General features: G+C 43.5%; 1 protein-coding gene across 8 annotated transcripts in view; it reads left to right on the top strand.

Annotated features, from left to right (window-relative positions):
* The window catches only part of LOC116851547 (solute carrier family 12 member 4), a 133,390-nt gene extending 120,351 nt beyond the window's left edge, over positions 1-13,039 (top strand). For 6 of the 8 annotated variants that reach the window (XM_032831047.1, XM_032831045.1, XM_032831051.1 and 3 more), the window contains 12 exons: positions 3,719-3,816; positions 6,447-6,710; positions 7,439-7,624; positions 8,125-8,360; positions 8,620-8,813; positions 8,923-9,084; positions 9,224-10,662; positions 10,812-10,919; positions 11,073-11,126; positions 11,847-12,163; positions 12,289-12,428; positions 12,798-13,039. In XM_032831047.1, coding sequence (XP_032686938.1) covers positions 3,719-3,816; positions 6,447-6,710; positions 7,439-7,624; positions 8,125-8,360; positions 8,620-8,813; positions 8,923-9,084; positions 9,224-10,662; positions 10,812-10,919; positions 11,073-11,126; positions 11,847-12,163; positions 12,289-12,428; positions 12,798-12,889 — 3,290 coding nt within the window. In that variant the 3' untranslated portion in view covers positions 12,890-13,039. The remainder of the gene's footprint in view (positions 1-3,718; positions 3,817-6,446; positions 6,711-7,438; positions 7,625-8,124; positions 8,361-8,619; positions 8,814-8,922; positions 9,085-9,223; positions 10,663-10,811; positions 10,920-11,072; positions 11,127-11,846; positions 12,164-12,288; positions 12,429-12,797) is intronic. The other 2 variants (XM_032831048.1, XM_032831049.1) reach the window with 2 other exon arrangements.
* Positions 13,040-14,374: the final 1,335 nt, after the last annotated feature.

Raw genomic sequence — 14,374 nt, 5'->3', positions numbered from 1 at the left:
CGATCGATTAAGTACACCTCTAAAATACTCCGTACACTTTCCTTTTGTTCTAAAAATCAATAGATAATCGGAAAATTAATATGACAAGATAATGAGGAAATTAGGTTAGAAAAGACGATTGCACGTCACATTTATTTTATAATTATCTGTTGATTGTTAGAACAAAAGGAAAGTGTACGGAGTATTTTAGAGGTGTACTTAATCGATCGCAAATGTCGTTTTGTGGATATATCTGTTTATCTCGACGTATTTTGCAGGAATTTTTAGCATGCGTTTTCTCGCTTCTGACGTCATTAAAAAGAGATGGATGATGCGACTCCCCAGGAGCCTTAAAAACGTTTCACTTTCGCTTGAAACTTTAAGAATAATGCGGAAAAAATTCGATCTTTCGGGAAACAGTGAATTTTCAAAATGGTTCTTAGGAGAAATGGAAAAACATCCGATTTCGCACATGCAAGCTACTATCATTTTTTATGCCTGTTTCTACCAACGTTGATGAAACTCTAACTTGGGTTTAAGTCTTCATACAAGTACACTGAGAGAAAACTGTTTGGTATTTACAACTATAATCATATAGAGAAATAATTATTATAAATTATGGTCAAGACAACCATTTTTTAGTCAATTGTATTATAATTTTAGTGATAATAACCTTATATGCATGTTACTACTACTATCTTCGTGTTGGAACAACCAAAAAATATAGTTGAGGCCAATTTGACACCAACACGAAGATAGTAGTAACATGCATATAAGATTATTATCGCTAAAATTATAGTACTGACTAAAAAATAGTTGTTTTGACCATAATTTATAGTAATTATTTTTCTACACGGAAAAAACAATTCTGTTGGTGCAATCGAATTTTCGGTTGCTCAGGAATCAGACGAAAGCTCGGCTGTAGGAACAGAAAAATTGCTTTATAAGACTTCTGTATAGTCAGTTGTTCTCAGTTGCTTCAACCGAGTTCTAATATCATTGAATGTTCAGACGAATATCTTCGGTTGCAACAATAGAAATATTAGTTTTCATAACAGAGATATCACTTCTGATCACCTAATTTTCAGTTGGTTCCTATTTAGTTGCACCAACTGAAACTTTTTTGCGCGTATATGACTATAGTTACAAATACCAAACATTTTTTTCTCATTGTAGAATTCAAATTCGGGTTAAGGTTTAAGCAACTTCGGTATAAATGAGCGTCAGACATGTGTGACAGATATGAACAAACCAACTCTATTTTACATAATTTTCATACACTTTTCATCAATTTTATTTTTAGTTCTACACTTATGAGAAATACTAGATGGTCTGTAGAGACATGAGTTGTCTAAATGAATCGTGTTAATTCACGATTCGTCGTAGTAAGCGAGTCAACCACTTGGCTAACGACTTTGGACGCATCGAAAACTATCCGTTACGCTTATTTATTCGCACGTCGCGAAAGCGGATTACGTGCGAAATGTGTGGCTCGATGTGTCATACTGAAGCTCCTCAAGTTGACACGGGGGGACGGGGATAGGTGTCCTCTCTCGTGACTATTGAGCGAGGGCGGGCGCCTCCTCGATGATATAAAAATCTTGCATAATCCGTTTCGGCATTCTCTCGTTCCTCTTGCGACCGTCCCAACGGCTTCAGCTCCGTACAATTGCCCATTCCCAATTTTCCCGTCGACGACATGGCGAAAAGGTTACTCCCGTAAATGTCGCGTGTCAGACCTCGACGAGATTCGCATAAGCCTAAAAAATTACTCTATTTCTATCCACATATGAAATTTCAAGGATTTCAAGGATCCTTGAATGATCTATGAAATAAAACATATTTATTTGGTGGATGTTGACGATATATTTACTTATATTAATATAAAATATTTTCCAAATGAGAAGATATATATTTTTTTTTAATTTTAGCTTTTCATGAAAGCTTCTATTTAAATAAGGGAGTTTAGATTTAAGTAAATATGTTATTAGTACCTACCCTGAATAGACATTTTTTTATTCTTGAGATATTTTTCTCTTACAGTGTAAGTGTAATATATTAAGATTCCTAGAAATAATGCTAATATTACATAAATGCAATACTATATCTACTAATCAGCTTTCAGAAATTGGCGATACTAGTACCAAACGCGCTTTCTTTATGTGAGGATTTAATTATATAAAAACAAAATTATTAACGAAATTAGTTAAAAATAATAACGATGTTTAACATTGCGGCAAAATTTTATTAGTCTACAGTTGCACCTGAGGAAACCTTTCAACCTTCGGTAGCTTATAGCTCGCCAATTCGTCGTTTCCCCCTACGAAAGGAAATCAGGTGCGGATCAATGAAACAAGTATAGGAAATCCGCTATTTAGATATTGCGGCCTGTCTCAGTCAGATAAGAAATATCTCCCTGTTGAGACGAACGTCTCGGCGAAGGGTCGAGATTCTCTCCGAGAAGGAGACGAATGGGCCGAGAGACAGGAGCTCTCTTCGCGAGACCGACTGAATTCGCGTTGATAAAAATTCTGTCAGGTCGATTAACGATCGTACGTGCCAGTTGGATCGGTGCCATTTGTATCGGGCATGCTATATCGAAAGTTAGTCCTCTAACGGCGTCGTAACGTCGTTAGCCGCCCGCCAATCACCCACTCCAGTCTCTTCTGTGGCGTATGAAATGTGCGATGGCAAAGCGAATACAGAAAAGTAGCAAATTAAAACGGGACGTCGTGATGACTGAATAACGCGAGATATACGCGCAAACATCGTCTCTGTCATTTGGCTTCCCCCGAATCGATCAGACGGCCGCACACGAAAAAGAAAATGCTGCTGTGTCGATAAAATTGGTCAACAGCGCCGTTATTGGAGTAAACTCACTTGATTTAATATCAATCATTACTAAAATTAATAATGTGTTATACTTTGTTTTAATAATTTGTGTATTAGTTTCAATAATATTATTATTGAAAAGCTTCACTCCTATTATACGGCATTTTATTTAACAAAAAAATCGTCGTATTGCCAATATCGAGAAATAATCGTACTTTTTTGTTCAAAACTCCGATAAGTTTCCATTACGTTCGTTGCAGCAAAAATAAATGCTCCAACCAAGTGTATTTGTATATCATTTCGCAGGCGAATAGAGTTCCTTTAGCAATTAATACTCAACGATCGTAAAGGTAGCCGTAGTGTCATATAAGCGACCACTCGGCGGCTGGTCGTAAATATTACGACTGTCTCGAGATATCTCGAAAGCGTCAAGTGTCTTGGCCCCTCTTAATTAGGTCGACCGGCGTTGCGGACATTTTCCGCGACGATGCACGCTTTTCTTTTCTTTTACTCGCGGCGAGCTTCGCCGAGAGACACTCAAGTTTTGCCGAGTGCTAATTGATTATTCGAAATGTTCACGAACGAAAGTTTCCGCATTAATCGCGTTAATCGCGAAGATACACACCTGTCGACGCGTCGTCGAAATTGTCCGTAAAATCCGTAAAAACGAAGAAGTTTCAGGAGTTGAACGAAGGTATACCTATTATCAGTAGATAGACAATTAAATCTTCTCGCGTTTCGCAAAAAGGAACGTGAAGTTTCCAGAGGGGGGAACGTCACAAGGGAAACTTCAGGCCGGACTTTCTTCCCCGAAGGATCGTTATAATTTCTCTCGCGTTCTATTAACTTCGTACTCAGACAAAATGCCAGGCAATTAATTACATGGTTTTCTTTTTCGTGCTTTCAGGCGATGGAGGCGGCGCCGGCGGAGATGGCGAACCTATCGTCGGCGGTACCAATTCCGAGAAGAAGTCGGGATATGAGACCAACCTGTATCTCTACAGTGTAAGTAGACGAGAAGTTCGAGCAAACTGCTGAGACTACTTGGAAACTGAGAATCGCAATCCACGACAATCACAAACTAAGAATTACAAGTCGCGGGGCGAGGAAAAAGAAAAAGTGGAAATTATCACGCGCGAAGTTTTGTAAAAAAAAAAATCGGACTCGCTGCAAAATACACCCGCGAGGTCGTAGGTTTGATAGGTGCGCGGGAAAACGTGAGAGAGAGGGCTAAAGAGGAGGAGGATGAAGGGAGGTCTAGCCGTAAAATAGACGGAGTCATTCCGCGCGAATCATAAAACTTGCAGAAAGACGATAGTAGTGAGCTAAGAATTCTCCACTCTTACCTTTACCTTCGGAACGAAGCGGTCTCTGAGCCGGCGGCTGAACTCCGCCGCTCTCTTGTCCCCGTTCCTTCTTGGCGTTTTAACGAAGGACTCCACCATTTTCTCTGGCCGTGCAAGAGAGAGAGAGAGAGTATCCGCGAGAACTTCCGCTCCGGCCCAGTTTCCTTATCTGCCGTTCCCGACTCCGTTCAAAACTGCGAGCCATTATCGAGCCACGAATCTCGCGAGTATTGTGCCGCGCTCCGCCGTCGAATTATCGGATTCGATAATTCGCCCCGCGCGCGACGACGGCGACTTTAATTCGCCGTTGTCGTATTTCTCGTTCGAACGCGACTCGAGTCTAACTAACTGATCCCGACGCGCACGTAGCGCACTGGTCGCTGTAACACCGCAAGTAGAATCGCAAATTGCACAAATGCCTTGACATTTATTGACTAGGATTCCCTAGGATCCTCTCGACCTCACACTTGCATGCGGACGCACGCACGGAGAAAAATAATCTTGCTCTTTTAGCAAACTCGTCGTTGCTACTGCATATTCGTAGTGACATAAAAAAAATTTAGTTGACGTAACTAATTTTATAAATTATTCGTAATCAGAGCAGAAGTAGTTTCGTTGCCAGGATAGAAAAAATTTGTTGAGTGTATTTGTCCTAAGAATCACGTTAATTTGCTATTGATGCAAAATCATGTATCCTTAGCAAATTTATTTGCTATCTGCAAATAATGCAACTGCTGCAAAATGGAACAAAATTGCAACTGCTTATATAAATCCATCATGGTTCTTATAGCAAGATAATTTGTAGATTCAGCAAATTATATCCAACAAATAGTGATTAGTACTTTTAGCAAATCTTTTTGCTATTTATATAACAAAAAGATTTTGCTAGACAAGCAGAAAATTTGCTGGGCCAGCAAATTATTTTTCGCCGTGTAGTAGTAAAAATTACAACGAAATCTTCGTAATTTTTTTAATCATACACACAGGACCATTACTAAAATTACTATATATTTGCTTTAAAATGTTATGTACGCGTTTGACTTTTTACTACAAAATTATTATAATTAAATACTTTTTGTATCGCATTTTTTATAGAATTTATTACATATCTAATACTTACTAACACGGAAAAAATAGTATAATTGGTCCAAACACATAAATCTGGTCATGCCAATATTCTGTTATGGATCAACTATACCATTTTTTCCGTGTAGGGTTAAAAATTGTCAATCGGTCAATCGGCATCACATTTCGGGATATTCCTATGACTATTAATTACTCGAGAGAATGACAATGGGATATTTCGAAGTGCGCGAAGATAAAAGAAACCAAACAAATTAGGAAGACGTGAAAGATTAGAAGATAGAACGAGGTGAGAGGCGCGTTCCAATTTCCTGGAAGAAATCGCCGGTGGATCGACGGATCGGATCTTCGGCTCACGTTTTCTCGGCACCTTTTACGACCACCTGCGAATGCAAATAAATCCGTATATGTCGTAAGTCCAACGAAAGCAGCACGTATACGTTGTTTTCGTGGACAGGCTGAGGAGTAGTCTACGCGCGAAATTAGACAGCGCGGTAATATCTTTGTAACGAGGTTGCGCCGAGAACTTGTCTGACAAAGAGCCCAACAATTTCCATAAAGCGTCCCCGGCCAAGTTACGCGCGACACTTTTCCACGAAAGTTTGTCAATAAAATTGCAAATGAGGTCAGGACACGTCCCTCCCGGCGTAATAAGGCACCGTGCATGGGGGAAATTATTAGGACCAGCAATCTCCGTCGCTAAGACTGACGTGAGGCAAGTGCTAGTGATGAAGGTCGACGACTGGTCGGACAAGGTATCCGTCGTGTTAGTTGTCTGGAATTTCCGCGCGAGTTACTTGCACCCAGAGAAGTTATTGTAGTTTTTTTTTTCATAGAAATTCTTTTCATTTTTATCGTATTTTTCTGTAGTATGGGGATATATTCTCAGAGCTTATCTTGCTGCGAAATGTAGCAAATTTGTTGAAAAACATGGTACACTTTTTTATGATAGATGTGCAAGTTTCTAAGTATAAATAGCACGTACGAAACGAAAAGATATATATTCATTTGATTGGATATCAACAGAGCCTTCTTAATACAAGAATTACTCTCCAGGATCGATATTTGTATATTAAGATATCACGGGAGCAACGTTGCTTACTATACGAAACTGTCCGTTGATTAACACACATACATACACACACATAAACACGCTTAGGATATGATCGAATCGATTGAGATGAAATCGGATATAAATCCTCGCAGGAGGAGATGGAGGATCGGCCTCGGATCTCGACGTTGCTCAACAGCCTGGCTAATTACAGCAACACCATCCCTGCTGCGACCGACCCGGATAGTAAACCGGCTCCGGCAGCGGGAGGTGGAGCTCGAATGGGCACTCTCATAGGTGTCTACTTGCCGTGTATCCAGAACATCTTTGGTGTGATCCTCTTTATCCGGTTGACATGGGTAGTCGGCACCGCCGGCGCCGTTCAGGGTTTCTTCATCGTACTCTGCTGTTGTTGCGTCGTGAGTATTTGCATTGTCTGACTAGACAGAGATTACAATGCGCGTGTTGCAACCGACATAAATATGAAAAATGCACGCAGAGATCTAAAAATACGCGGAATTGAAATTGATATTTCCTGTGAATTGATATCCCATAATATCCGGAAACTTTCAGCAAAAAAGTATTTCCTCTTCTAATGAAGTGAATTATTAATAGGAAATCTCATTCCAAGATATCTCATTCCAAGTTCTTTTCTTTTGAGTCAAAAAGTGTATGTTCACTTGAAGTAGAATGTTCTCTTACTAGAAGAAGTTCTATTCTCTATCGAGAATAAGCCTTATATTGTAGATAAAAGACTAAATTCTTCTAACTTAAAGAATATTGTGTTTAGATTTTTCTTTTGGGTTACGAAGAATCATCTTGAGGTCTCTTGAGGGAATAAAACAGGATTTACACACAGAGATTTCCGCTCAGTATATATAGCGGAAATATATTTTTTATTTTAGAGTGTACGATTAATGAGTATGCAACAATAATGTTTTCAATACGATATTTGTTAAAATATTATTTCTTATGAAAAGATATCAAATACAACTTATAGACGTGCAACGTTTTATTCCCTAGAAGCCACGAATTGACGTTTCTCGAAGCTTAAAAGATGAAAGACATTGTCTCGACGAGCAAATTTTAACGAGTTTAAGTTCGAGGCGTGCGAAAGGGCTGCAGATTCTGTTCTTTGTGCGCGCAGACGATGTTGACGGCGATCAGCATGAGCGCGATCGCCACGAACGGCGTGGTGCCAGCTGGTGGTTCCTACTTCATGATATCGAGAAGCTTGGGCCCGGAATTCGGAGGCGCGGTAGGTATGCTGTTTTACACCGGTACCACCTTGGCCGCTGCAATGTACATCATCGGTGCCGTGGAGATCGTTCTCGTAAGTATCGCCTCGCGCTGATCGACCGATCCGTGAGCTATCATTTCATTGTAATCACACAGAGCAATTGCTGGGTTACCGGCGTTGCAACAATAACGACATCTGGTTGCTTCAACCAGAGTATATCCATGGTTAATGTCACCCCAATCGATTTCTGGTTGTCACAACTAGATCACGCGCAACTACATTTATGTAGTTGATGTATCAAAGTAACTGAGTCACATCAACCATACGTATTTGCGTAATCACGCAAAGATAACTAAAATGATGCAACTATGCTATTCACAATTAAATATTTCTGATTACGTGTATCATATCTTTCCCGTGTAATGATAAGTGATTGTCACATTCCCAGACGTCTATGACGTCTTAATGACATCTTAATGATGTCTTTAGACGTTATCTTGCTACCTGGGTTAGTACGTCGGGAATTTCTGCGGGGAATTTTCTGCGGCTCAACACGGAGGACAGGTCTCTCATTTGATATTTTCTTCTTTTAGACTTACATGGCACCGTCGCTCAGCATATTCGGCGACTTCACTAAAGACGCTAACATTATGTATAACAACTTTCGGGTGTACGGCACCGCCTTGCTGATGGTAATGGGCACCATTGTCTTCGTGGGCGTAAAGTTCGTTAACAAGTTCGCCACGGTGGCATTGGCCTGCGTCATTTTATCCATCATCGCCGTTTACGTGGGTCTCTTCGTGAATTTCTACGGCAACGAAGCTCTAAAGTACGTCGCTGATCGTAATGTCAAGTCACATCTAGTACGGTAACGTCATTTCGGTACCAAAACACCTTTTAATTGAAAGGAATCCGACTCTTAAGAAGCAGAAAATTTCGTTTCACCAAAACTCATTTAGTTGTATAGTTGTCACATTTAGTCGATCAATCTTTCTCCCCGTGTGTGAAAGTCGGGCGAATAGGGTAAATTGAAGAAGGAATAGAAAAAAGGTCGAACCTCCTTGAGGAAATGGAGACTTGTGTTCCAGATTGTGCGTGCTTGGTAGAAGACTGTTAAAGGACATCAACGTCTTTACCGACTGCAATAAGAACGTGACTGGTGCCTTGCACAAGATTTATTGCGGCAACAGCACCACGTACACGAAGTGCGATCCGTATTACACCGAGAACAATATCACCATCGTCGACGGTATTCGCGGCTTGGCTAGCGGCGTGTTTCTAGGTACGCGTTATAGGAAATTACTGGCGCGCGCGTCTCTCTCTCTTTCTACCTGCAAAGATCGAGCGAACGATGCGAAATGAAAATATTCTTTCTCTTATCCGACACGCAGAGAACGTATGGGGTAGTTTCCAAGAGGAGGGCCAATTGATCTCTTACGGCAGCGACCCGAAAGATATCGATGTCCTGTCGGGATCGAGCTACAATCAGATTCAGGTCGACCTTACCACAACCTTCACCATCCTCATCGGCATATTCTTCCCCTCAGTGACTGGTGAGCAAAGTGGATCTCATTACGCGAAAGTAGCCCAATAAAAAGAAAAGGGGACTACCGGAAGATGAAAAGATTAACGTTCACGGTAACTTGTGTCTACATAATACGCGGTAATACCGATAGCAACATTCATCCGCAGGTATCATGGCCGGTTCGAATCGATCTGGTGACTTGGCCGACGCTCAGAAGTCCATTCCGATCGGTACAATCTGCGCGATCCTGACGACCTCAACCGTCTACCTGTCCAGCGTACTGTTATTCGCCGGCACTGTAGACAACCTGCTGTTACGCGACAAGTTCGGCCAAAGTATCGGCGGCAAGCTGGTAGTGGCAAACATGGCCTGGCCGAATCAATGGGTGATCCTGATCGGTTCGTTCCTCTCTACCCTGGGCGCCGGACTGCAGTCCTTGACAGGAGCGCCACGGTTGCTGCAGGCGATCGCCAAGGACGGCATAATACCGTTCCTCACGCCGTTCGCCACCAGCTCGAGCCGAGGCGAGCCCACCCGTGCCCTCATACTCACCGTTCTGATCTGCCAATGTGGCATCTTGCTCGGCAACGTGGACTACTTGGCACCATTGCTGTCTATGTTTTTCCTCATGTGCTACGGCTTCGTCAACCTGGCGTGCGCCTTGCAGACGTTGCTGCGCACACCCAACTGGCGGCCACGCTTCAAGTACTACCACTGGAGCTTGTCGTTCCTCGGTCTGGCGCTCTGCATCGCTATCATGTTCATGACCAGCTGGTATTACGCATTGTTGGCGATGGGTATGGCCGGTTTAATCTACAAGTACATCGAGTACCGCGGCGCCGAGAAGGAATGGGGTGACGGTATACGCGGTCTCGCGCTCTCCGCCGCCCGCTACTCGTTGCTGCGACTCGAAGAGGGCCCGCCGCACACCAAGAACTGGCGACCGCAGATCCTGATTCTCTCCAAACTCACAGAGGATCTCGTGCCCAAGTATCGCAAGCTCTTCGCATTCGCCAGTCAGCTCAAGGCCGGCAAGGGTCTTACCATCAGCGTCAGCTGCATTGCTGGCGATTACACGCAGAACTCTGGCGAGGCTCTAGCGGCTAAACAAAGTCTCAGGAAGACTGTGGTGGAAGAGAAAGTGAAGGGTTTCGTCGATGTTCTCGTGGCCAAGAACGTCATTGACGGACTGAGCTCGCTTGTACAGACCACGGGATTGGGAGGCCTGAAACCGAATACAGTGATTTTGGGTTGGCCGTACGGCTGGAGACAATCCGAGCAGGAGAGAACTTGGCGAGTCTTCCTACAGACCGTTAGAAGCGTCGCGGCCGCCAAGATGGCGTTGTTGGTGCCTAAAGGAATAAACTTCTTCCCAGACTCCACTGAGAAGGTGGTCGGCAACATTGACGTTTGGTGGATAGTGCACGATGGCGGTCTCCTAATGTTACTGCCGTTTTTGCTGAAACAGCATCGCACTTGGAAGAACTGCAAAATGAGGATCTTTACGGTCGCGCAGATGGAAGACAACTCGATACAGATGAAGAAGGATTTGAAGAAGTTCCTATACGACTTGAGAATCGAGGCAGAAGTCGAGATTGTCGAAATGGTAATTCGATCCACCTATGGTAAATCAAGTACACGATTCACCCGAGAAAGCTTTGGACTCTTCGAGGCGCTTTCGATACTCTTCATCCCGATTACATGTCGAGCGAATTCATTTCAGCGAATCTTAACTGCCTCTCGCTCTGTTCGCAGATGAACTCCGACATCTCCGCGTACACATACGAACGTACCCTGATCATGGAGCAGAGGAACCAGATGCTGCGCGAGTTGCAACTAAACAAAAAGCAGTCGTTAGGAGTGGTAAGTGTCGAAAATACGATACAACGGGGAGAATATCAGCTTATGTACATATCACGTAGACACATGTACTTATGCTATACATGTATAACGATATGGTGACGGTGATACTGATCGGTGTGTGTGTCTGTTTGTTGCGTGCTCGTCGCGGATAAGGTGCAGACATTGGTGGACTTCAACGAGGTACCCGCCGAGGAAAAATTACCTCTGGTTTGTCAGATAACCCCCGGAGTCCCATGTATGCCTCTCCCCATCATCGCTCCATCGCACCGACAACTTTAGCCACTCCCACGAGTTCTCATAACAGTCGCATTTCTCCTCGCCAATCATACGTACGATGAATAATAACGTCAGGCGGAGGGAAGAAACTATCTGTCGCGGATTGCAATTTGCGGACTCGCTTTTCTTTTTTTCTTTCGCTGCTTAAAATACCTTGACGCGTGTATATCAATCAACAGTTCTCTCTTTCACAATCGAGTTTCTTATGATCGGAGACAGCTCGACAGATTTTTTTTTACCTTGTCCTTTCTTTTTATTTGTGAGAATATGAGTTATGCCTCTCTGATATAAATTAGTAAAACATACGCGAGTCAATGAGAGTCATATAGGTCGACAGTTGTGATTTACTAATTATTTTATTCTTTATTTGCTTTTATTCTTTGTTCGTTTTTTTTTTATTCTTGTGCAAAACGCCCGCGACGGCGGTTCACTTCTCTCCTCTTGTCCATCGCGACCTCGGCAACTCCTGCGACCCTCAGTTACAGCTTGATTGGCACGTTCCTTTCCGATCGCTTACATAGATAGCATTTACTTGGCGGTTATAGTGCTTTTGAGATGCTAGATAATTAGTTGCCTTACGACTGACTGTCTCCCGCTGTGCGGGATAGAGAGCCCGTCGCATGAGTCGCTGACCCATATTGCCCGTAACAGGTACAGGCAATCGTGGACCACCATCACAACGTGGACGCCAAAGTGCCAACGAAGGTGAGATTCCAAGAGCCGGGCAGCCAGAACATCAACATCACCGACGACACGAAAGAGAAGCTGATGCACGAGACCGAGCTGAACAACAAGGAGCTGGAGGCCGAGGAGATCAACGAAAAGGACGAAGTGAAGGAGAACAACGACGAGGAGACAAAGCTGATCGGCGGCTCACCTAAGGTAGAGAATAGAGAGAATACGGAGAAGGAGAACGCGCAGGAAAACAAGAGCCAGAGTCCAGAGGCTAAAAAACCCACAATCACACCGTGAGTATCTACCGCAGTGGTCTCCCCAAGTGATTTTTGTCTCTTATCTGTCCGGATGCGTGCGTTACGTAATATAGATATCTCTACGAGGTACTATTATCCTTTAACAAGCGTCTCTGTAACAGCGACGAGGGTGACGTGAGGCGTATGCACACCTCAGTGAAGTTAAACGAGGTAATCGTCAACAAGAGCCATGACGCTCAACTGGTCATTCTAAATCTTCCCGGGCCGCCGCGGGATACGAAGATGGAGCGTGAGTCTAACTGTATCCTTTTAATCGTCGCAGAAACGTAACATGATAGAAAGGATTTGTTGCGCGGAAGTAACGATATTATCAGATAAGTATAAAATATTTGTAGCTTTTTTGTTGAATTTTAACTTGCAGGAAGTCACTGTTTCAAATATTAGAAATAGAAAGTCCTTGTTGAATTTTTGTAGAAAAACACGAGTCGGTCTCGTGAATTTGATTTCCATAAAAATTATGCTTCGAAGAGTTGTCTCTTCAATTTTCTTCGGCAAGTGCGAGAAACTTTTGCACTAAATAGTAACGGTAGATCTGTGATATACAAAAGTGTGCTTGAGAAAAGAGAAGACAAAGTTAGGCCGTCAAACTTCCTTAACTATCGACCACTAGACATGGAATTCCTCGAAGTACTTACCGAAGGCTTGGAGAGGGTGCTGATGGTGCGAGGCAGCGGACGGGAGGTGATCACCATTTACTCGTGAAGTGTGAAGCGATCGGGAATTGATGCCGCCGCCTCGCAAAAGCAGAGCTCTAGTTTACTTCTCAGTGACCTAAACGACATCACCCTAAGAAACACGCTGCTCTTGTGCCATTGTCTGCGCAGTCATTTGCGCCGCGCGCTCTGAGTCATCTGGGAAGAGGGAGAGCAGAACTAGGAGGCCGGTGACAATGACGATAGTGATGATGACGACGACGACGACGGTCGTTCGGCGTCGGCGCCGAACACAAAGGACGAGGCATCGTCATTTCGAGGCCGATTTACCGCGTAGGCCTGCGACGAACGATCGTCAGACGATGAGAGACAAGCGACGCACGGGAGGATAAGTTCCCTTTAGATTGAATTTCAGAACGTAGGAGCGCGGGTCTGACGTGCGTCGGGTACGACTCGTCGGAGCAGCAGCAGGGCGTCGCGTACGGCAGCGGGGACTGTGCTCAGATCAACTCTCAGACAACTCTGTACAAGCTCAGCCGAGCTCGCTGGACTGGTATCGTTTAAACACCCTTCGAAGATCGCCGGAACACAAACGTAGCTCAACGACACGTCCCGAATAAAAGAAAACTAAACGTCACTTCGATTCAATCCTTTGCAATCGAGAGCTAAAAATCACACGTTCGGCACGCGAGAGAAAGAAGAGAATAAAAGTTGAAACAAAAAAAAAGAACAAAAAGGGCGAAGTGAACAAAGGAGGCGGGCAGGGGAAGGGGGAAGAAATGAAAAGAGAAGAGAATCAAAATTTGGTCCGAGGCTAAGGTCGAAGCATCTACGAAACCACTGCCAGACTACTTTCTAAATGCTTCGCGTTTAACCAAAGACGCGAGAGGCTCATTTTTCTACACGCATTGTCGTTAATAGGGCGGAAATAAGTAGTACGTACGTATTATAATTTTACCGCTTGATAGGTGAATCTAGAGTAGCCTAGGATAGCGCCGACTTTTATTATCGATTATGTATGTGTATTTGATAATAGGGAGAAACGAGTATGTCGTCGTGAGTATTATATTGCATTTCCTCCGGGACTGAGGCCCCGCTCTTTTTTCCAACCTCGCGCGCGGAAATCTTTACACACATACACACACACACACACACACACTATATATACACGCGCGCGCGCACGTACACAGACGTGAGTTACACACGTACACACACGCGCGCGTTTGTATCGTCTTTTAAGGCCTACAGGTCCAAAATGCCACTACCACTTGCTAATTGATAACACCAAGTGTTTGAATCGCGACGTGAGGAGCGCACCCAAAAGACTCAATGCCAAAACGACGCGTCGGTCCTTACAATTTCATCGAAGGATAATAGCATTTAGCTAGTAACGGTGTAATTTTAATCGCATTAAATGTCGTGTGCATGTCACGTTCCGCGCGTAGCCCCGTTTCCGGCCGCGCTCCATTTAGCTAGGCATTATCTTATACATACACACATATATATATATATATATATATATATATATATATAT

This window comes from Odontomachus brunneus, unplaced genomic scaffold (genome assembly GCF_010583005.1).
Source record: "Odontomachus brunneus isolate Ranch 3 - 2012 unplaced genomic scaffold, Obru_v1 Obru_scaffold_177, whole genome shotgun sequence".
NCBI lineage: Eukaryota > Metazoa > Arthropoda > Insecta > Hymenoptera > Formicidae > Odontomachus > Odontomachus brunneus.
Note: the sequence above shows the minus strand (reverse complement) of the source record. Positions and strands in the feature narration are given on the sequence as shown.